The sequence below is a fragment of the Kogia breviceps genome, chromosome 6 (assembly GCF_026419965.1).
Source record: "Kogia breviceps isolate mKogBre1 chromosome 6, mKogBre1 haplotype 1, whole genome shotgun sequence".
Classification (NCBI taxonomy): Eukaryota; Metazoa; Chordata; class Mammalia; order Artiodactyla; family Physeteridae; genus Kogia; species Kogia breviceps.
Window position 1 is genome coordinate 86,886,924 of NC_081315.1, and position 23,114 is coordinate 86,910,037.

At 38.9% G+C, this 23,114-nt stretch overlaps 1 protein-coding gene across 3 annotated transcripts in view; it reads left to right on the forward strand.

Annotated features, from left to right (window-relative positions):
• The first annotated feature begins 1,781 nt into the window (after positions 1–1,781).
• Positions 1,782–23,114, forward strand: part of ARAP2 (ArfGAP with RhoGAP domain, ankyrin repeat and PH domain 2) — a 206,655-nt gene continuing 185,322 nt past the window's right edge. Inside the window, exons 1-4 of one of the 3 annotated variants that reach the window (XM_067036312.1) lie at positions 1,782–2,191; positions 6,257–6,450; positions 6,794–6,934; positions 15,731–16,783. In XM_067036312.1, the coding sequence (XP_066892413.1) occupies positions 15,876–16,783 (908 nt within the window). In that variant the 5' untranslated portion in view covers positions 1,782–2,191; positions 6,257–6,450; positions 6,794–6,934; positions 15,731–15,875. The remainder of the gene's footprint in view (positions 2,192–6,256; positions 6,451–6,793; positions 6,935–15,730; positions 16,784–23,114) is intronic. The other 2 variants (XM_067036311.1, XM_059065959.2) reach the window with 2 other exon arrangements.

The following is a 23,114-nucleotide window of genomic DNA, read 5'->3' on the forward strand; positions in this document are numbered from 1 at the left end:
AAGTAAATGTTCAATAGAATTTTCAAACAATAAATAACAGAATAATAATCAAGGAACTAAGATATTGCTGCAAAGAGGCACAAATTCTCAGTTATTTTATAATATCTACCGAGAGAAGTAACTTGAGGACTCAGCATTCAAGTAATGATGCTTGACGTTCTGAGACATACCATAACTGATGTAAGAATTTTCGTTTATTTATAACCCACCTTGTTCAGAAAAGGATTTAAGATGGCTTACAAAGATAAAAATAAATGACAAGTATGTGAGAACTCCGAGGGAGAGGAAAAAAATAAAAAAACACTAAGAGTATGGACTTAAGATGAAGTCAAGAAAGAGCCACAAAAATAAAATTCTACAAGAATTAAAAAAAAAAAAAGACAATTCTCGAGGTTTGGAAAATGTCAAGAAAACTTTCTTGGTGGAACTAGGGCTTGCTATAAAGTATTTAGTTCAAAAGAAACTGGAGATTTGGTGTCTCTGGAGCATGCTTGCCACAGCTGTTTCGGAGTCTCCCCCGGGGGCAGGAGGGTGCTTTTTGATGGGCAGGTGTTTTGGTGAAGATGAGGCCTCCCTAGGGCCTGGGCTCCTGGGAAGCCTCCCACACTTCAGACTTCACCAATTATTTCATTTTCATAACAAGCTCAGCGCTTTCCCTAATTGCTTTTACTTCCATCAACAGGTCTAGGGGAAAGATAAGGACATTTTATCTTTTAAGGGAGAGAATTTCAGGCACAGCCTGTAAAAAGATATTAACTAAAAAATAAGGAGCTGGCCCTTGAACTCACCAGCAGACAAGCGGATTTTATGGACACTTAGGTATTCCGGGGCGCACAAGAGTTTTTCTTTTTGGATTCAAGTATTTTTTGGCTTATTTTTACTTCCTAGGGCAGTATCAAGGCCCAAGTCCAAGGGGAAATGTCTTTCCCGGATCTAACAATCTCAGGTGCCAGAAGGACTAGGGCAGGGTTATCCCTTCCCTCGGAGGAGGGGCGGGGGGGTGCGTGGAGACAAGAAAGGGGAATTTACAAAATCAATGAGGAGGCTGTGTTAGTTCAGATCTAAATGGAAAATCACCTCCACCCCTAAAGCTCTGTCTGCTTGGGCAAGTTGTACTGCCCCGCAGACTCCTCAACTAGAAAATGGGAATATTAATCCCCTCCTCACAGAGACAACGTGAAGGAGGACCAGCCTAATCAGCACGGGTCTTGGTAAATAGATTCCCGGGCCCATCGAATGCAACTTTACGCAGAAGCAGCCTGGGAAAATTAGCGCCCTAGATGAGTCTTAAGTTTGGGAAACGCTGAGGCAACCTGGAAAGTACTTAGTAGAGTAATACGAATAACCAGTGGTGGTGAGGTTCCGCCCATTTGACAACCCACCCATCAGTGCGTACCGACCAACCAATTGGCCGGCTGGCCGGAGCCAGGGTAGGGTCGCGGGCATCTCCGTCCCAGGAGGGTCATGACCTCGCCGCTTTGGGCTTCGGGACGCGTCCTCGCAGCTTTTCCAACCCCGCTGGGAGCCTCGGGGCCGAGGTGCGCCAGGTGGCGAGGGTGCCAGGCGCGGCCAAGTCGCGGCGGACTGAGTCAGCCACCCAACTATGCTGTGGAACCCGGGAGGCCGGCTCGGCTGCCCGGATAGCTGAGCCCCGCTGCCCCCACGCCAGGCGCCTCTCCCCGCCCCCGCTGGCCGGGAGGAAGAGGCCGAGGCGCGGCGCCGAAGCACCTGGGCAGGGCGCGGGCGGCAGGCGCGGCGCTTCCGGAGCTGCGCGCAGGTCCGCGCTCCCCGCCTCCAGGTGCGGCGGCCGCGGCGTGCCGGCCGGAGTGACAGCGCCGCCAGCGCGGCCGCCTCCTGGAAGCAGACGCCGTGCGGGCAGCTGGCGGGCACCGGGAAGGAGGAGGCCCCGCGCCTGGGGCAGGCGGGTGAGGGCCGATCGAACCGGCCGGGAGAGACGCCGGCGCTTCGTCGCGCCTCCCAGGTCCGCTGCCCGCGCGCAGGGCGAGTCCCGAGGGCCGCGGTAGGCTGGTCGGCGGGGGCCGCGACCGGGGCGGGAGTACCGTCTCGGGCTGAGCCGCAGCTTTCCAGCACCTTTCCGGGTGAATTTCCAGAGCGCCAAGTGTTCGGCTCCGGTTTCTGCCCCTTGGATTTCGCTCCTGCATGTGGGCGTCTAAAAGGAAACCAGAAGTGGGTAAGTGACACAAAAACTCCGCTTACTAATGGGAGTTGACTCGAGGGTGACAATCCGGTTAGACAACTAGACCCCTTCCTCGAAAAGGAGCTGCCCTTTCTTGAGTTTCAGGTACCAAGTTATTTTCTCGGTAGAGATAATGAGTTTGCTCGGATCTCCGTGCTCCCCCGCACCCTGCTTGTTCTACACTTTGAGACGGCAGGCCTGTTTATTAACTTTAATTACAATCATTTGTTCTCCACTTGCCTGAACCCAACCTTATACTCGAGAGCTGTCGACAGTGAGTTTACCAGATTGATCTCGTTTACTTTAGGAGACAGTCTCCTGGGAGAATGGATGCCCATCTCATTAAGTAAAGTAAATTCATCCTCGCTTGTTTTCTTAAACGTTTCCCTCACTTCCTTGCGGCGATCTGGAGCAATTTTGATTTGGGGGAAGGCTTCGTGAAATAATGTTGTGAACTATAACCTTTGGTAATTACAGGCAAGTTAGAAGCTAGTTTGTGTGGAATAGTGACATTTTAGGCTGTTGCAACTTTGTATGGTGACAGAAACTTTTTTCTTTTTCTTTTTCTTTTTTTTTTTTTTTTGCGAGCTTGTCCTTGAAGTGGCTGCTCAGTGGAATATACCCTTTTGGTTAAAAAAAAAGCGTACTGAAAAGTAAGCTATTTTTAAAAGTACATTTAATCGGGTGTCACTGTGATTACCAATAACAATATTGTACTTACAGACTCAGTATTGATTTCCACCTGCACTTAAGCACTCTACACCCAGACGGAACATTGCCCATAAATAATTGGAACATGAAGTTATGGCTGTTTTAAAAAGGAAGATAACTTTTTTAAGGGGGAGGGGAAGAAAAATATTTTTGAACTCTTAGTTGTGACTTTTATGCCCTTACAAGAGAAATATTGAGGGGAAAACCCTCATGACATTCCACTGTTTAACTATGTTTAAAAAAGAAAGAAAAAAGTAAAATGGGTCATGGAACTAGGCTAGATCCTAAAGTGGAAATATCTCCCTGGATCCTTTTCAAACAGATATTTAACACATACACGCTTAAGGTGGGTCTTAACGCGAAGAGTGTTTTATATAGACTTGATTTGTCAGTACTAAAAGATTTATTTAAATTAAAATGTACCTAGAGGAAAAGTCAAATGACTTGTTTAAACTTATTTATCTGGTCATGTGTATGTTTTTGTATTTTTTCCTTCCTCTGTAAGCCTGTCAGATTTTATATGGATTGTCCCTGAAAGGAGAAACGGATGGTACATTTAAACACACACACACACATATATATATGTATTCTTCCTATGTCTCTTGAATATTAAAGTGTTTTTTGAATGAAAGATTCTTTGAATTCTATAGTACTTCACAGTTTTCAGAAGATTCGCACACATGATTTCATATAATCCCATAACAGCCCTTTTTTCCCCCCACCTACTCCTGTATTACCCCTTCCCCTGTTCCTCTCCCCACTGGTAACTACTAGTTTGTTCTCTATATTATCTGTGAATCTGCTTCTAAAAACAAATTCTTAATCATCTAGCATCACTACAACTTTCTAGCAGTGTTTGGCTCATAGATATTCAGTGAGTACTTTTCAATTCAACTACTCACTGTGATTAAGTATAGGACTAAGATTATACTGAATTGCAGTTTTCTTGGAAACTCTTACATTAGCGCCATAAGACTGTGAAGTTTTAAAAACTCGCTTAGGACTCTGGGTTGTAAACTTCATGATATTTGAGAAGGTATTTCGTTTTGCTTTGTTTCTTTCTATCCCACCTCCCTGCAACTTTGAGAAAGTTTGGTGAAAGATGCTATAAAAATGCTACTTATAAATGACAACCATTGCTTTTAACAAGTGGTTCTTTTAATGTTTTCTTTTAACAAGTGTTTTGGTTTTTTTTCCCCTTGTTTGTTGACTCATTCGTTGAATCCAATTTTTGGACTTTCTAAACTGAGGGATTTTCGGAATTTTCTGTAAAATATTAGTTAGGTAAAGAACGTCTTATTAATGTTGGAAATATTTATTATCTTTGACCAAATGTGATTGATGAGAGACTAGAGGCTATGAGATGTCTTCTCAATCTTTTCTGTGAAGTCCTGGACCACTGTAGTTTATCATTTTAGGTTTTTTAAAGTATTGGCCAGATTAAATACATATTATAGCTAAACCTTTTGCTCACTATTTCCTTAATTGAAATAGTGGTCAGTGGTATTCTCTTTGCATGATCCTTTCTAATTAGAAATTTGACCTGTGAAATTTTTACAGTTTTGACTCAGAACAAACTTACTTCCTTACCCATGTTATAGAGGGAACAAAGGAGTTCGGACATGGATTGGAGTAATCATTTTGAGCAGCTTCAGGGGTAAAAACTACTAGTGAAGAAGTGGGGAGAATTATTTTTCTATGTTATACTATTTGTGTACAAGGTGGATGAGTAGGTGAGGGAATACTCAGGAAGGAACAAAGAAGATAAAAGTAGGGTGCAAATAAAGTAGGATGCAAAAAAAAGGACTTTTGGTTACATGACATAGCTTTAGGAAGAGGAGAGAATGGTTTAATCAGTTTGGAGTTGGAAAGATGATCAGGGAAAGGTAGAAGAGAAGTGTGGTCTCCATGCTGATTATCAGGTGATGGGCTCCTGGGGGTGGTCGTGGTGAAAGTAGTTGCCAAGACACTCGCACAGGATCTTGATGAAGTTCACAATATTTAAGCCCATCCATGGCCACTTCCAGCTTCCTTTTCTGTCATCACCTTTCATTACCTGTTGAACCCTAGGTCCTTCCCAGCTATTCTTGTCTCCTTGATTGCCTGAAGACAGATCCCTCACGGCCCCCTTTGTGTCATTCCTTCTACTTGAGATACTGCTCTCTCCACCTGCTACATTTCTTCCCATACATCTTGAAATTCCACTCCATAGCTCCTTCACTGATCACTCCAACCTCAGAGTTCTGAATTGCTGCATATTTCACTTATATTCATGGAGTTGATTTGAGATTTTTGGAGTTCCTTGGCATTCTTGAAAGATGGTGGTACTACTTCTGTATGTAATTAAACATAAAACAATACTTAAAATAGAAACCATGTGTAAGTCAAGGTCACAAAACTTGAGTTTGCTCATCATTATTCTTTAAGTGCTTTTATTCAGTACATTCAAGTCTTTCAATTTTGGTGTTCCTCCTTTACTGGCACTTACTGACTAGTAAAGAACTGATCATATGCATGCCATTTTCCCTTGCTTCCAGTCATGTCTAATCTATCCCTTTAGATTGTAAACTCTTGGAGACAATACATTGCATTTTCACTTTCTTTATAGGACTTAGCACTGTTCTCAAATGAAATAATAGGTGTTATCTTGAACTGCAAATATTTCCCCCTGTTATCTTGGAGTGAGTAGTTAGTGTTCCTTAAATATTTATTGAATGAATAAATGTAAATAAATGAGTCAATAAGGTGAGAGACATTTGCTGAGATACCTTTTACCTAAGAAAAAGAGACTTTTGATAATTACAGAACCAATAGGAATAAGCCCTCAAATTCAGCTGGAAAAGAGGTCAGGGTGCTATTTATAAATGCTAAGAGAGGAAACCATTCACAGTAGGCTATTTTGAAACATCTGGTTGTTAGTCAAAAAAATGTGACTCAAATTCAGAGAAATAGTGGAGTGTACATTTGTACTAAAATTACAAAATTGATATATATAAAAGTGCATATATCATAAGTTACATTTTATCATCTTTTTATTGAAGTATAATATCATGCTAGTTTTTATCTCAGCCAATTAAACATGAAAGCTGTGTTCAGTGTAGCATGAAATAGAACAGAATCCTGAAGAATATATATGTACCGTGCTCATACCAAGAATTCTAAAGGGTCCGATTTTCCTTTCAGCTGTCAGGAAGCAGATGTGGCTAAACTGTAGAGGGGGTAAGAGGGGGCTGGCACCAGGCAGAGGCAGCTGCCCAGGTTTTAGGGGCACTCAGGTAGGAGTCTTCTACAGTGGTGCCGGCTTTGGCTTCTTATGACTTTTCATTATCCCCAATACTGCTCTTGTAGGAACTCAGGAAGATTCTTGACCAAGAATTAATGGGCCCACATTAAAGGTCTCTGAATTAGAATTGAAAGTAAGTCTCAAGCATTAGGCAATTAAAGTCTGGAAGGACAGTTTGAAAGAGAAAAGACTTACTGAAGCTGAGAAGATTTTCAAGCCACATAACTAGTGGGATGTTACTGAAAACACCTAAACCCAGGTACTACTTATGTTAGTAATAACTTCTCATAATAAATAAAGGAATGATCATTACTGGCCTTCACTGGATGTGGAAATGGATATTAAGTTCTAGATTTTGAAAGAGTTGTCTTTCAGCTTGCCCAGAAAAAAGTAATCCAAACGTGACTTAGTCTTTTCTCCCTGATCCAAACTGCAGAATGCTTCTGTCTGGATCCTAGCTATTTTCAGCTCAAACCTCAGTTATTCTTCATCTAGCAGCCAATAATTACATGCTTATTGCTTGCCAGGCACTAAGACCTTTATGCATATTTACTCATTTCATCCTCAAAACAGTCCTGTGAGGTAGGCATTATTGCTTACAGATCACTGCTTCCAGATGACAACAGTGACGACAGTACGACTCCGAAAAATAAAGGAACTTTCCCAAGTTCATGCAAGCGTCACATGGCAGAGCTGAGATCACTGGACATCACTGTGCTGTGTCCCAAGTCAAAAGTCTTCAGGTAAAAATCATCATTCTCACTACTATAACCACATCTATATTTTACTAAATTAATAAAACTATGTTTACTGCTGTGTGAGGTGCTTTGTAGGTTTATTAGAAGAATAATATACAGTGCTAATTGAAAGCAATGCAGTTTTATTAGGCCGGCAGAAGAATGCCAGTCACACCATGTATGACCAAGTGCAATATTGTATACAGCAGATGAATTAATAATCAGCCAACATTTTTTGCACACTTATAATTCATGTCAGGTACTGTTCTATATACTTTATATATTTTACTTGTTTAATTGTAACAGAAATCCTATCAGACATGTTGTCTTCATTTTACAGACAAGGAAACTGAGATTCAGGGAAGTTAAATAACTCCAGGGACACAGTAAACAACTGGGAAAGACAGGGTTGGAATTGCAGGCAGCCTGACTCTAGAGCACTGTGCTTCGTGTACTATGGCCTGAATATTGCAAAGAATTAACTGTAAGTGACTTGTAGGCTTCCATATTTACCCACTTACATGGATACATATACTCACAGCTGCAAAGGTATATACAACTTGAGTTTGCAAAGCATGGTATACTTCAGCAGCATTTCCCTAGTGACTCTAAATCCTTATGCATAACTAGACAGTCAAATGGGAGGGAAAATATGACCTCCTCGATACCCCTCTACTGTTAAATCAGTTGCATAGCTTTTAGGAGGCATCACAGTTAACAGCACAGATTGTGGAGTCTGACTCTGAGAATTCTGGAATCTATCCACTGTTTATCTTCTGTGTGGCTTTGGGCATGGGTCTTTCAAGACAGCTGTGAGAATTGAATGAGATCCTATACAGATGGTTTGTAAACACTCCACAGATATTGGCTATTACTATTAGCAATGTAAGTCTGAGGGAGAATGAAAGACGATGGATGTGTTTTGATGAATGGGAAAGAGAATGCTTAAGGTAGAGAACATGGTGCAGTGAAGGTCAGAGCCTGTGGGTGACCACAGTTCAGAGAGATGGCCAGGTTGAGGGAACTGGGTTTCCTGTAAGGGGTTAAATGGGGGTAGTGTTGCCACAGGCTAAGGTAGGTGACTGATGGTAGGGGAGAGGCATACTAAATGACCAAGTTTACAGTTTCTGAGGTGAAATTACTGACTAGAACAATAAGATTCTTGACCTCTGACCTTTTGTAATCTGCTCTGTACTGTAGGATGGAGTAATACAACAACAAGCGTGCTGTCTCAGAACCACTTCCTCTTCTGCATGGTTGTAGGGAACAAAGTGGAATGATTTGTCTGTATGAATATGTGGAGTTAACAGTGAGTTTGCTTGATATGCAAATATAGCAATACCTATTTCTCGTGACTATATTCTGTACTGAAACAAAGGTGGAATTCTGTAAGACCTGTAGCCTGAACTAACTAGCTCAGTGTATTATTTATATGGAGCGCCCTAAGTTTTTAAGAGATTAGCTCTTTCTCCACGTTAGTAACTTGAAGTCAGGGACACTGCTTTAAATCATCTGTAGTGCCAGGTATCCTTTAGGGATAACTGAGTAGCTGTAAAGATTTGGACAAGTAAAAATTGTACCTGAGGTTTCTACCTTGGGTATCATTGTAGGATGTCCTAAGTCATCTTTCTTATCTACTGGTGCCACTCAGTCATTATGACCAGCAAAAGAAATTTCTTACACATTTCTTGATTTCTCCCTAGGAGATAGTTCCACTCAATTGGGGACCACTGTTCTGGAATACAGTAAACTTCCCTTGTTTTTAGAATGTGTAAGACTTGTATTGATGACACTGAAAAGTTTTGCTACTCATGTGGCAGCCTAATTTCTTTTTATGGTACACATCTTCTAAGGTTCCTTTCAGTCCTGGGATCCTATGATTGTTAAGACATTATTTTGACATATTTGCAGGCTTCTAAATACTGTAAGGTTATGTTTATGATTTTAAAATTGTGTGCCATTTTAAAAAAATGGATTAATCTTATGAGTGAATTCAGTTGTACTATGCTACTTTTTACCTCCCATAAGATATTAAAATCAGGCAAAGGTGATTCCAAAAGTAGTCAGCACTGAATACTTAATGACTTTATGGTTTACTGGAGTGACCCAAGGTTTTCAGTTATTTTCTTTCCTAGTTCAACTAGGGAATGTGACAAAGTTATACTGGTAATGGGTGGGGGGGATGGGTGGGGGGGAGTGGTTTACTGTGGTGGTTTTTCATACTTGAGGCATTTGGAGGGGGAGGGCTATCCCAACCCATAAATTTTTTTTTATTGAAATATAATGGATTTACAATATTAGTTTCAGTTGTACAACATAGTGATTCAATATTTTATAGATTATACTCCATTTAAAGTTATTACAATGTACTGGCTATACTGTTCAATATATCCTTGTTGCTTATTTTATACATATATATTTGTTTGTATTTCTTAATCTCCAACCCCTATCTTACCCCTCCTTGCTTCCCTCTCCTCACCACTAGTTGGTTCTCTGTCTCTGTGAATCTGTTTCTGTTTTGTTACATTCATTTTTTAGATTCCAAATATAACTGATAACATAGAGTATTTGTCTTTCTGTGTCTTATTTCACTAAGCATAATATCTCTAGGTCCATCCACATTGTGGCAAATAACAGAATTTCATTCTTTTTTATGGCCGAACAGCATTCCATTGTATTCTGTGTGTATATGTATCACATCTTCTTTGTTCATCATCTGTTGATGGACACTTAGGTTGCTTCCTTATCTTGGCTATTGTAAATAATGCTGCTGTGAACATTGGGGTGCATGTATCTTTTCAAATTAGTGTTTTAGTTTTTTTCTGATATATACCCAGGAGTGGACTTGCTAGATCATATGCTAGTTCTATTTTTAGTTTTTTGAGAAACCTCCCTTCTATTCTCCACAGTGACTGCACCAATTTACATTCCCACCAACAGTGTATGAGAGTTCCCTTTTCTCCACATTCTCACCAACATTTGTTATTTGGATTCTTTTTGATGATAGTCATTCTGATAGGTGTGAGGTGATATCTCATTGCAGTTTTGATTTGCATTTCTCTGAGGATTAGCAATGTTGAACATCTTTTCATGTTCCTGTTGGCCACCTGTATGTCTTCTTTGGTAAAATGTCTATTTAGGTCTTCTTCCCACTTTTTAGCTGAGTTGTTTGTTTTTTTAATATTAAGTTTGATACTGAATATGTGAGCTGTGACCTTATTGGTCATATCATTTGCAAATATTTTCTCCCATTCAGTAGGTTGTGTTTTTGTTTTGTGGATGGTTTCCTTTGCTGTGCAAAAGCTTAAGTTGGATGTAGTCCCATTTGTTTGTTTTTGCTTTTGTTTCATTTGCCTTGAAACAGATCCAAAAAAAATATTGCTATGATTTATGTCAAAGAGTGTTCTTCCTGTGTTCTTTTCAAGAGTTATATGGTTTCTGGTCTTACATTTAGGTCTTTAATCTATTTTGAGTTTATTTTTGTATATGGTGTGAAAAAATATTGTAATTTCATTGAGTTACATGAGACTGTCCAGTTTTCCCAGCACCACTTATTGAAGAAGAGACTGTCTTTCCTCCATTGTAATTTTTTGCCTCCTTTGTCATAGATTAATTGGCCATAAGTATGTGGGTTTATTTCTGGGCTCTCTATTCTATTCCTTAGGCCTGTGTCCGTTTTTGTGTCAGTCTCATGCTATTTTGATTATTGTAACTTTGTAGTATAGTCTGAAGTCAAAAAGTGTGATACTTCCAGCTTTGTTCATTTTTCTGAAGATTGCTTTGGGAATTTGAGTTTGCTTTTGTGGTTCCATGTGAACATTAGGATTATTCTAGTTCTGTGAAAGATGACATGGGTATTTTGATAGGGGTTGCATTAAATCTGTATATTGCTTTGGGTAGTATGGCCGTTTTAACAATATTAATTCTTCCAATCCATGTGCACAGGATTTTTTTGTATCATCTTCATTTTCCTTTATCAGCATTTTATAGTTCTCAGAGTATAGGTCTTTCACCTTCTTGGTTAACTTTATTCTTAGGCATTGTTTTCTTTTTGATGAAATTTTAAAAGTCCCATAGGTGGTTTGGAATGCTTCCAGTTGTCCTATTGCCAACCTTTTCCTCTCCCTGATTTTTGATTTGAAGATCTCTTGTAGTGGTTAGATGGATTGGAGAAATCTGTATTTGAGTCCTGTTTCTGCTCCTTAGAAGCCTGGTGACCTAAATAGACAAAACTTTACAACTTTGTGTACTTTCCACTTGTTATCTTAAATCATCTCAAATCTGGGAAGGGATCATTCAGCAAACATTTATTGAGTACCTTTTATGTGCCTGACAGTGTTCAAACTTAAGGCCTAGAGCAGTGAGCAATAGACAAGATCCCTACCCTCTTGTAAAAGTCCGCAGATGTCAGGTAGTGACAAATGCCATGAAGACAGAGAAAGCAACGGTAAGGAATACTGAGACACAAGGCATGCTTTTATGCATAGGGGCTTTAGGGAGGGCATCTCTGAAGACACGTTTCAGCAGAGACCTATTCAAGTGATGGAGTGAGCCATGAACCATGGGTATATGTTGGGAAAGTAGATTTGAAAGAGATGGAAGGGTGAGAGGTAGGGTCGTGAGGTGGGAATAGGACTGAAGCCAGCTTAGTGGTGATTGAGTGATGGGGGTCAGGGGGCAGTCAGGGGAAGACAGGGAAGATGAAGTTGGGAAGTTGCAGGGAGTGATGTGGTGTGACTTTTATTATAAAGTGAATCATTCTGGCTGCTGTACTGAGAGCATGCTGCTTTTGGGGGCAGGGGGCCAGGACAGAATCTGGGATATCAGTCAGGAGGCTGTTGCAGTGGTTTAAGATAGACAAGATAGTGGTTTGGGCTAGGATGTGAGTAGGAGAGGTGGTGAGAAGCAATTGTACCTTTAAGGTAGAGCTCAAGAAGTTACCTTAAGTACCTTTAAGGTAGAGCTCAAGAAGATAATAAGATTATGGTTATTAAGTGATACTGAAAGCCAGGCATATAGCAGGTTCTCCTAAATGCTACTTCCCTTTTACTTATACTTTCTCTTGGAAATGGGTCAGGATAGCACAGGCAAATGTACATTCACATCTGTAATGCTGTTTGTACATTCTCTAAACATGTACTGCATATACATCATATACTATGTATAAACAAATAATTTGACTGGCATTTATTGGGCAGCTTATATGGGCTGGTCATCATCTTGGCAGATTTATTAGTTTATTATGGGATAATAAAAATAATTATAATGACAAATACTTGTTTAACATTTGTTGTGTGCCATTGGTGTTCTTGATGCTTTACAAAAGCTTTATGAAATAGGAACTATTATCACTCCTACTTTCCTGATGAGGAAACTGAGGCACAGAGAGGTTAAATACTGGGATTTGACCAAGATTGTCCAGCTCCAAAATCCTGGCTTTTGCACTGCACTATCCCACTTCTATAGGTTACTATGGAATGAATAGAATGTGATTAAATAAGAAGTAAATGTGGTAGGAACACAGAGAAGAGAGTATTTCTTGTTCACTAGAGACCCTGTGAAGGAAATAGCATTTGAGTTAGACTTCAAAGAATGGGAAAGATTTCAACTGTGGGAAAATAATGGCTTAGTGATGAAAATAGTTATAATGAGGGAAGTGAATATGTACTAAATACTCACCGGGGACTAAGCACCATTTTAACACTTAAGGTGGATTATCTCTTTTAATCTTCACCAGCACTGAGGTACCTTTGAGCATTTCCATTTTATGGGTAAGGAAACAGACACATACACATGTGCCTATGAAAGTGGAGGAGGGTGGGAATTGAGTATGACTCCAGACTCCTGGGCTATGTTTGGAAGGGCATCCATCCTAAGGGGGGAGAGTGATGGGCTTAGGCTCACGTATGAGGATTTGAAAACCGAACCAAATTTTGTTGTGCATCCGAGTCATCTTTGGAATGTGTTACAAATATAGATTCTTGGGCGTGTTATCATCAGTTGTTGCTGTACAGCAGATCCACTGACCGGTACCTGGAGAGCCACAAACTTAAGAGCATGGCATGTGTGCCCGGTGCCCAGGTGGAGGTCAAAACATGGAGGGCTTTGATTTCATGTTAAGGAGTTTGCACCTGGTAGACTTTTATGGTTAGGCGTGCCTCTCTATTTGCATCTGGTGACAAGCCTGGGGGCTTGAAGCCTCTGAAGTGGATCTGTGAACACCCTTGGGTGGTCAGACTGTTGAAAAGTCAGATGATTGGAGGATGCAGCCACCACAGAAGTGCAGAGAGGATTGTAAGGCCTGTGGCAGGGAGCTTCTCTGGGTCACAAAAAGGAATCTGGTTCATTAGCCCTATTCAGCATGTCCACTGATAGCAGAGAGAGGTGGTTTTGCTTAGAACATTTGGTATGTCCATCCCTGAGTCAGGCACTCAGGAAGTTTATGTGTAAGAGACAAAAAGGACTTGTGTATGAAAACACGAAGGCTCCCACATGCACACACACACCCCAAAACATTCGCAAAATGGGCTTCCGCACCACTGCTACCATCCTTCCTGGCCGGTCTCCCATCTCTTAAACATGTCTCAAGCACTTTGCAAATTTCTAGAAACCTAGTTAGAGAGGTATATGGAGAAGGGAGTGATTCATTCTATTTCAAGGGGTTGATAGGAAGCCTTCAGAGAGGAAGTAATACCTGCCTACTCAGAATTTTAAATAGTGCCGAGGATTTTGCAAAATGTGTAGATTTGCAAGCAGTTGCAGCATACGCAAAAGGTATGGGGCCATCTAACAGTTTGCTGCCTAGGGGAAATGATAATTAACAATAATGTGCTAAAATCAGTGATGTGGCACAGGTTAAACTTGAGCCTGAAGTTAGTACATGGGAACACCCACCTTGCAGGAAATGTATATGAGGTACGGTATCTGGAGCATCATTGCCGTTTATATCAATAGTAGCTGCTGCTGTTTTTATTGTTAGACTGAGACCAGACTGTCGTATGGCACCCCAAGGAGCTTAGATTGTCTTGTTCAGATGTGGAGTGACAGGCTAAATGTGGATTTTCAGTAGTTCAGTGGTACATGGAGACCGGGCTGAGGGGTTTGTTGGGATGGTTGCAGTGATTCAGGCAGGAGATGTAGTGAGGGTCTGAACTATGTTGAGGAGGGTGGAGGAGTGTATTGGTTCACGTTTTTTTTTCACAGTTCTGGAGGCTAGGGCGTCTGAGATCAAAGTTCCAGCTGATTTGACTATAACTATTTCCATTTTGTAATGGGCAAACAAAATTACCTAATGCGTTTTTTTTTAAACAAAATAATTTTGTGAACAAGAATAGTATATCTGAGAATTAGGCTCGTAAGTGGTGTTGAGGTTTAACTTTCTACTTTTTTTTCCTGACATTTTGTCATTTTGAGTGTGACAGAGGGATACCTGTTTGACAAAGGCATTTCCTGCCTTTCATCTCGTTTGTACTTTTATTTCTCTGTTTCTGCCATGCTGCCTGAATACGATATGTGTTTTCCCTTTTTTCGTATACTCACTTGTCAATGTTGGCTGATGTTTTTGAATAGTTAAAGCAAGAGCTTATGGGCATGTAACACATAGAGACTCTGAGTTATGTCTTTCAAAGAGCTACTTTGAGATGTGATTTCCAGAAATATTGCATCCATGCTTGCTCAGATAAATATACCTTGTTTGGCTGTGTCTCATTTTATTACTTCAGTGTATGGTTGTTATGCATATACTGTATTTTTTTTTCCTGATGCATAATATACATAAATTTTTGCATACCATACATTTTTACAAACTGCAGCCATGTAAACAGCACCTGATAAATCAACTTTTTAAAAAATTAATGTTGTTTATGAGAAAAATGAACCTATGTGTCTATGCTGTGTATAAAGGAAAATGTGACCTTCAAACTTTTTCCTTTTACTTTCATATTAACTTCCTGTTATCTACTGTACAGTTGCTCAGCTAGTCTTATCTTGTATAATGATATTTACATACAACGCTGCTGCAATTTTGAAGTGAAAATTATTAACCTGAGAAGTATGTTCTAACTGTGCTTTTGGAGAGAGTCTTTGAAGAAGGTGTACTAAAGGGGGAGTTGTTCATATCTAGTTAGGTACTATTAAGAAAAATTATCTAAAATTTGGAAAGCAAAAGAATGTACAGCATGTTCCTTCGATGCCTTGTTGGGGGTATGGTTTAACAGGCTCACCTCAGGGATATTTAATTCTAATTCTTGTGCTCCACTTTCCATTTACTATTTGGTTAGAGCCCTGGACTGAGAAGTTACCTGTTAGCTTATAGATTTTTGTCTAGTAGAAAGATATCTGCAAAGGTTATGGTTTTATTGCCCTGTAGGGCACTAACCAGTTTTTTATCTAACCTACCCATTTTATTCTAGCACTGAAGAAAAAAAAAAAAAGCCTTTTCTGATGTACTGTATAAATCTGTTCCACAAATGCTCTTGGAACTAGCCCTACCACTTTACTGGTTCCCTCATTAATTAGTGAATGAATTTTTTGGACACATGTTCATTTTATATTTGAGAATCATTTTATTTACCTTTTTGAAAATCATCATTTGATACTACCATAGCATTTCTGTCCTGTCCCTTCACACTCTACCTAGGAATTGACTTTCTAGGGCATACAAACTAATGCACAAAATTCCATACTCTCAGCGAGCACAAGTAATGATCCTCATTTCTATTGTTTTTCTTCAGAGAACATTTATAACGTGAAACTAGTTTTAATACCAAAATGTCCTAATAAATTGCTTTTGTTTTTTTCTAGGCTTAAGCACATAAAGCATTCACTGTGCAAAGAATAACATTTTGAGATAAGTGATAGAGGAAAATCCGATACAGAAGTGCACCCTCTTGTGTGTGTATTGCATTGAACTGCTTCTATCACATTGCCTAGTAATGAAGCCACCATTATGTCCTCAGTCAGTGAAGTGAATGTTGATATCAAAGATTTCCTAATGAGCATTAATTTGGAGCAGTACCTCTTACGCTTCCGTGAATTTGGTTTTAATAATGTAAGGGACTGTGCAGAAATAAATGACAGCGTGCTCCTCAAAGCTGGAATATCACCTACAGGACACCGGAGGAGGATACTTAAACAGTTACAGATAATCCTGTCAAAAATGCAAGATATCTCAATATATGCAAATGTTCATAAAACAAAGAAGAATGATGAGACTTCAGAGGATCACCACGCTCCATCTTCTGCCCAGAATACCTGCCTAGAACTTTCAGATTCACACAGTGTTCAGATGCCCAGCCCAACGCAGTTGGAGACTGTTACAAAAAGTCTTGATCAAAATGAGGTTAGTGTGGAAGACAGCCAGTCTTTTAAATCAGATGATAAGCTGACTCTTCCTACATACAACTTTCCCATTCCGGAAGAAGAACCACACCTGAATTCAGATTCTTTTCAAGATTCTTTATTTGGTAGTGAAATTACTGACGTAGAATCTTTGACTGCAGAAAAGACTATTGACTGTACAACAGAAGAAGAACAAACAAAAAAAGTTGATTTGATCTCAGAAAATGTGAGCAAGCTTCCTAGTGCAGACCCTGAATTCCTTTCTTCCCCTGACTGTTCAGTATCAGAAGCAAATTCTGGAAATGGAACTAATGGTTTATTAGAAAGCTCACCACCATCCCCATTCTTTCAATTTCAAGGAGAAATGGTTGTAAATGATTTGTATGTTCCGTCATCGCCAGTCCTAACACCTATGAGAAGTCGTAGCAAGTTGGTTTCAAGACCATCTCGATCTTTTCTGCTAAGACATCGGCCTGTACCAGAGATTCCAGGGTCAGCAAAAGGAATTTCAGGGAGGTAAGAATTTTTATGATAAGTTGTTTATATTCAGTTTGGGGGAATTTAGTTATTTTTTTAACAATTTTATTTTCAGTGTTCATTTCTAAATTTGACCCATTCAACCAACCTTTTCTTTCTTCTAAAATTTTTTGTCATGCCATCTCTCTTGTACACCACTGCCCAGAGTCTGTTTCTAACTTATAACTTCCTGGGACTCTTCAGCTTTCTCCTATTTAATTGGGGGACTTCATTTCCCCTAATTCTACCTGGATGTTCCTTCCTGTACCTTCCTCCATGCCTGGTATTATGTTCTTCCATGAGTGCACTTTATATTTGAATTGCTGACTCTATCTCCCACACTAGGTTATGTGTTTTTTGGCAGGGGACATGTTCCTAATGTGACTGTATCTCTACAACCTGACAAAATTGGCACGAATTAATCATTCACCACACATCTAGTGAGCACTTGCTTGGTACTGGTCATGGCACTAGATGCGGAGGAGGTAGAGAGAAGAAAAGGGGCTTGAGTGTAGTGTAGAAGACATGTAAAAAGTAGTAGCAGTACAATATGAGACCACTTCAGCTGGAGACCAGAACTCTAAAGAGAGGGCCTACCGGCCTGTTGGGTCATTGGTACCCTGAGGTAACGGTGGAGTCTTAAGAGGAGCTGACTTACAGCAGGGAGAACTTTCAACCATTTCTCAAAGTTACACCTAAGATGTGGTTTTCTTCAGGGTTGTGGTGGGATTTTCTTTTTTTTTTTTAATTCACTAAAAGCTAACACTTGTCTCTGTTGAGAGTCATGAGGTTGTTTAAGTTCTACCCTTACTGCTATGGCACTAAATGCAATTACAGATTCCTGTAAACAGGCTCTAGGCTGGCATTTCTGCAAGATTCTCCTTCCCCCTTTGTCTCCCCGTGTATCCACTCTGTCCCTGGTGCTGGATCTTGGTTGTATATACAAGAGAAAAATACGGAAATTTAGTATATGCAAGAGAAAACATGGCAATTTACAAGACCATGTTAAGTACCTCCCATTAGAGTGTAAACTCTTTGAGGGCAGAGGCCCTAATTAATTTGTCTTTATCGTGGTATCCCTGGTGCCAATGGCAATATTGAGTATTTACTGGGAAATCAATTGGCAGTATCATTTATTAAACACCTAGAAGCTGGTTTGGTTTATAATTTTCCATGGGTTATCTAATTCTCACACTGGCCCTCTGAAATAGGTATTATTCCTCCATTTTCTTATGAGGTAACTGAGCCTTAGGTTAATTTTTCTAGGATCACATGGGTAGTGAACTGGGATTTCATTCCAGTACATCTAACTCTATAACACACTTTCTTAACCACTCATTTAGTAAATATTCTTAAAAGTGTTGATTGCATATGTAAGAAATGGAATATTTCTTAGAAAAGTAGAAGATCACCAATTTTTGTATGACACCATAGCTTTAGCATATTTTGGTAATTTTAAACAATTAAAAGAAAGTAAATGAGAAGGGTCTGCTATGTCTTTGCAGGAACAGAATCCTTTTGCGAGCCGTAAGGATAACTTCAGATAAGAAACATTTGGCTCAAGTTTTAAATAAGTTGTGCTATTTTTCATAAATTTTTGAGAATCTTTTGATGTTCATTTACTTCTAAGTGTAAACTTTGCACCATGTGAAAGACTTGTTATTCACATTGTGACTGAGTCTTTGAAAATGAGAATTAAAAGAATGTTGAAATTAGTAGTAAAGAGCTTAGCAGGAGCCTCATCATAGCACTGCCAGAGAACCCATTGTCACCTCTCGTTTCTTCATTGATTATGGCAGTAAACGGTAACTAGGCATTTCTGGTGATCAAATTATAAAATGAGAAAATAAATTAAATTATTTTCAGACTTCACTGTCTGTTTTTCTTTGTGGTCCTTGCCTGAACTGCAAACAGTAATTGCAAACTAATTACAGTGTTATAATACGACTTTTATAAAATGAAACCGTAGCTTATATAATCCGAGATCCTTTCTAATCAAATAACATCTAAACGATATTTAGTACATTTCTTGCTGTACCATATAAATATATTTCTTTGTGGTCAGTGATTTGGACATAATTTCTTTACTCCTTAAAGATTTCATATAAGTGTTGACAGGAACATGATGCTGGATGTGTATTCCTGATGTGTGAGGTGCTTTGTTTCTATCTCCCTGGACATTTTCCCTTCAACCCCAGCCTCTGCCAATTTATCTGATGCAATTAACTTGCCAGTCAAATGGTTTATCTTTAACCTTGCCTTGGGCTTCTTCCCTGAATTCCTGTCTGCTCCTTTTGGGAAGGCTGGGCTGGGTGGGGCTATGCTGGACACTGGATATCAGGATCTCTTTTTTTAAGTCCTATCTCTTGAGGGCCAGGTCAGATCTAGGCTTGAAGAGCCAGCTTCTTCCTTATCAGCTCATCTGGAAGTCTCCCACAGAGGTCTCCAAGCAGAAAGCAGGTCTCAGCAGCTGCCCTTCCCTGGGAGTCATAGGTGTGTCTTGTGATCCTTCCAGGAGGATCCTCCTTAGTGCTCAAAGCAGGAAGGAACAAGTATCTTTAGCTACTGAAGAGGTACCTGTCTTATCTTCCTCCCCAGTTTAATGATTTTCATCCATCTTTCATGTAACTGTTTTATCCTTGGCACAGTCAAAGCCCTGTCTTTTAGGTGTCATGCCTTTGAATGTTTGGGGGGAAGGAAAAATAAGGAAACAGAGGTAAAGGGGAGGAGGGTGGTATGCAAGGCTGCACTGTGACTGGAGTATCTGTTATAACTTGTTATAAGACTGAGGTACTATAGTGACTGTTTGAATTCTAAACCCAAAGTCTCCAGCCTCTTGTGAACTTTTTATTAAAAGTAAAAATCTTAGATATTTTTCCCTAGATGTATTAATACATAGATATTAAAAATGGATGCAACTATTTTAGACTTTAATGTTGAAATACATATGAACCAAAAATGTACAGAAAAGTGGTAAGCAATTGTTTGCTACATTGAATTAGAAAAATACAGAAACTCATCCTATCCTTTCCATGTTCAAGGAAAACTTTACATTTCATGTTATAGCAGAAAAATGCTTGGCATTCTAAAATTGAGACTTTTTCCTTTAAAATGACTTTTTATAAAATGGGTTGATTATTTCAATATTTGAAAAATTTGACTTGACTATCTAAATAATGAATCAAAATTAATAGTTAACCATTTGATTTATTGTTAGAGGATAAAAGTATCTGTGTGATCCTTTTTACAAGTGAAAAGACATTAACATTTGTACTCTTTATTCATAATTTGAAAAGCGCTTCTTTGTTTGAAAAACTATATTTTGAACTGAAGCTTCTGCTAGTTGATGAAAAAAGTTTCATGATAATGATGTAGACTTTTGTGCTGTAATCCTTCTGTAATTATTTATTCTTATCTTAAGGACATTTTTTGGAACTTTGTAGATTGAGAATTATCTGTGCAATATACATTTCATATTCGTAGTCTGTGCTGTAATTAATGCACTCTTGTGTTTTCTGAATTCAGATTTGTGTTTTTTAGTTAGACATTATGTAACCTCAAGGCATTTTTCAACTGCCGCCTAATGATTGTGGTGTTTTTCTTTTGAATTCAATTCTATAATGACCTGTACTTTGTCTGTTATGAATTGTAAGAATTGCATTTTTTTAAAACAAACATTCGTGTAATGATAAGCATGGCTGCCTTGCTTAAGTAATAGGTAAGTGTAGATCATAAAGAGAGATCTTTAACGTTTATTAACCTTTATGCCTCGGCTTTTCTTGGCAATTTTAGTGATTAAAAAATATGTGAACACATAACATCTGTAGGCATGTTGAAGATTCACTTTGATAATCAGAGTTATTTTTTTGCAGCTTGGTGTTTTCTTTAATATTATTTTTGAGATTTTTTCACATCCATGCACATATTTTAGCAATAATTGCTGTATAGTATTTTATTAAATGATGGAAAACAGTTTATTCCCCTACTAGGTCATTGACTATTTTTTTTCACTAATACAAATGAAGAGTTCTCATACTTTTAAGGACTTTAAGAAACAATTGTGCATATTCAGTGTACCAAGAAGACCAACGATTCTTTTCACTAATAAAAAAAGTAACAGTTGGCTCATTGTACCTGAGTGTTTACATTGTGTAGGGCACAACTTATGCTCTTTAAAAACATCATCTCATTAATCCTCATAATATTCATAGGCAGCAGACCCTTTTTTTATTCCCCTTCAATAAATGAGGAAAAGTAGACTCAGGGCTGTTAGGTAACTTGACCAAGATCACCAAAGCATAATAACAAAAAATGATAATAGCTACTGCTTTTCTTTATTTTTTTAAAATTTTTATGTATGTATGTATGTATTTATGGCTGTGTTGGGTCTTCGTTTCTGTGCGTGGGCTTTCTCTAGTTGCGGCGAGCGGGGGCCACTCTTCCTTGCAGTGCGCTGGCCTCTCACTGTCATGGCCTCTCTTGTTGCAGAGCACAAGCTCCAGACGCGCAGGCCCAGTAGCTGTGGCTCACAGGCCTAGTTGCCCCGCGGCATGTGGGATCTTCCCAGACCAGGGCTCGAACCCGTGTCCACTGCATTGGCACGCAGATTCTCAACCACTGCACCACCAGGGAAGCCCCCTACTGCTTTTCTTAATGGGTTTTAAATTTTTGCTAATCAACAATGCTTTATATTTCAAATTTAAAAGCAATCCGCAGTTTTTAGGATAACTGATGGGGAAATAATAGGGCAGAAAGAGGGAGAAAGGAAAGAACGTGGGCTTTGCACTCAAGACGGAATTGACCTTGAATGTTGGTTTTGTCTCCTATTAGCTGTGCGCCTTGGGCTGGGAGAACCTCCTTTCCTTATTGGTAGGATTAGGACACTAGGTCCTACTTCAGTGGGCTATTAGGTGGATGAAATATGAGATGTAGATATATAAACCCCTAACAAAATGCTTTGGGCATAATAGATATTAGAATATAAAATAGCTTGTGATAGTTTATTCAGAGATAAATGAGAATATAAATTGCTAATCACCAGTTTTCAAAACAGCTTGTTTCCTGTATTGACCTAATTTTCATCTACAGTAGATCAAATGAACTTGGTTGATAGATTTGGTAATTGCTTGCAGGTGGATATTGAATAGCGCTACCAATAAAAATCATTGCAAACTTTTTTCTTTACATTTATCAGACTAAAAGTAAAACCAACAAAATATACTTTAAAAATACCACTAATGGATGTACTTAAAATAATTAAAAAATCTTTTTTCTTTTAATTTGCATTTTTTTTTTTTTTTTTTTTTTTTTTTTTTTTTTAGTAATTTAATGTTGAGTTTTTTATTAAGCATGGTGGCTTAGAAAAAGGCTTATGGAGCTAGACTGCCTGAGTTAGGATCCCAGGTTAGTTACTTATGAGCTGTGTGACTGTGGAAAAGTAAGTTAACTGCTTTGTGTGCCAATTTTCTTCTTAAAAAATGAAGATAATGATAGTTCTTACGTCTTTGGGTGTTTGTGACTACACACATACACACACATTATGAGTGTGTGTGTATTTATAAAATTTTGAGACCTGTATCTGACATATAGTAAATGCTTAATAAGAATTAGCAATATATATTATTAGCACAAGTTACCAAAGATGTAGAAAATTTGAGTGCTGCTGTACTCAGGGGTCCTTAATATGTTTTTGTGTCAGTGACCTACAAATTTGAGGAAATGATTATAGCCATATAACAGTGTCAAGAATCTGGAGATAATGTACAAATAAAGGGTGAATTATTTTGCAACACTTTGGTAAACTTGTGTGCCTTCCCCTGCCAAAGACAACTTCTATCCTGACTTTAAATAATGATGATTACTCTCATGATTTTAAAAATGTTTTACATCTTAAGTATGTCCCAAACAATGTACTGTAGTTTTTTTTAACATCTTTATTGAGCTATAATTGCTTTGCAATGGTGTGTTAGTTTCTGCTTTATAACAAAGTGAATCAGCTATACATATACATATATCCCCATATCTCTTTCCCCTTGCATCTCCCTCCCTCCCACCCCCCCATCCCACCCCTCTAGGTGGTTGCAAAGCACCCAGCTGATCTTGGTTTTTGTTTTTCTCTTTCTGACTTACATCACTCTGTAATACAGACTCTAGATCCATCCACCTCACTACAAATAATTCAATTTCGTTTCTTTTTATGGCTGAGTAATATTCCATTGTATATATGTGCCACATCTTTATCCATTCGTCTTTTGATGGACACTTAAGTTGCTTCCATGTCGTGGCTATTGTAAATAGAGCTGCAATGAATATTGTGGTACATGACTCCTTT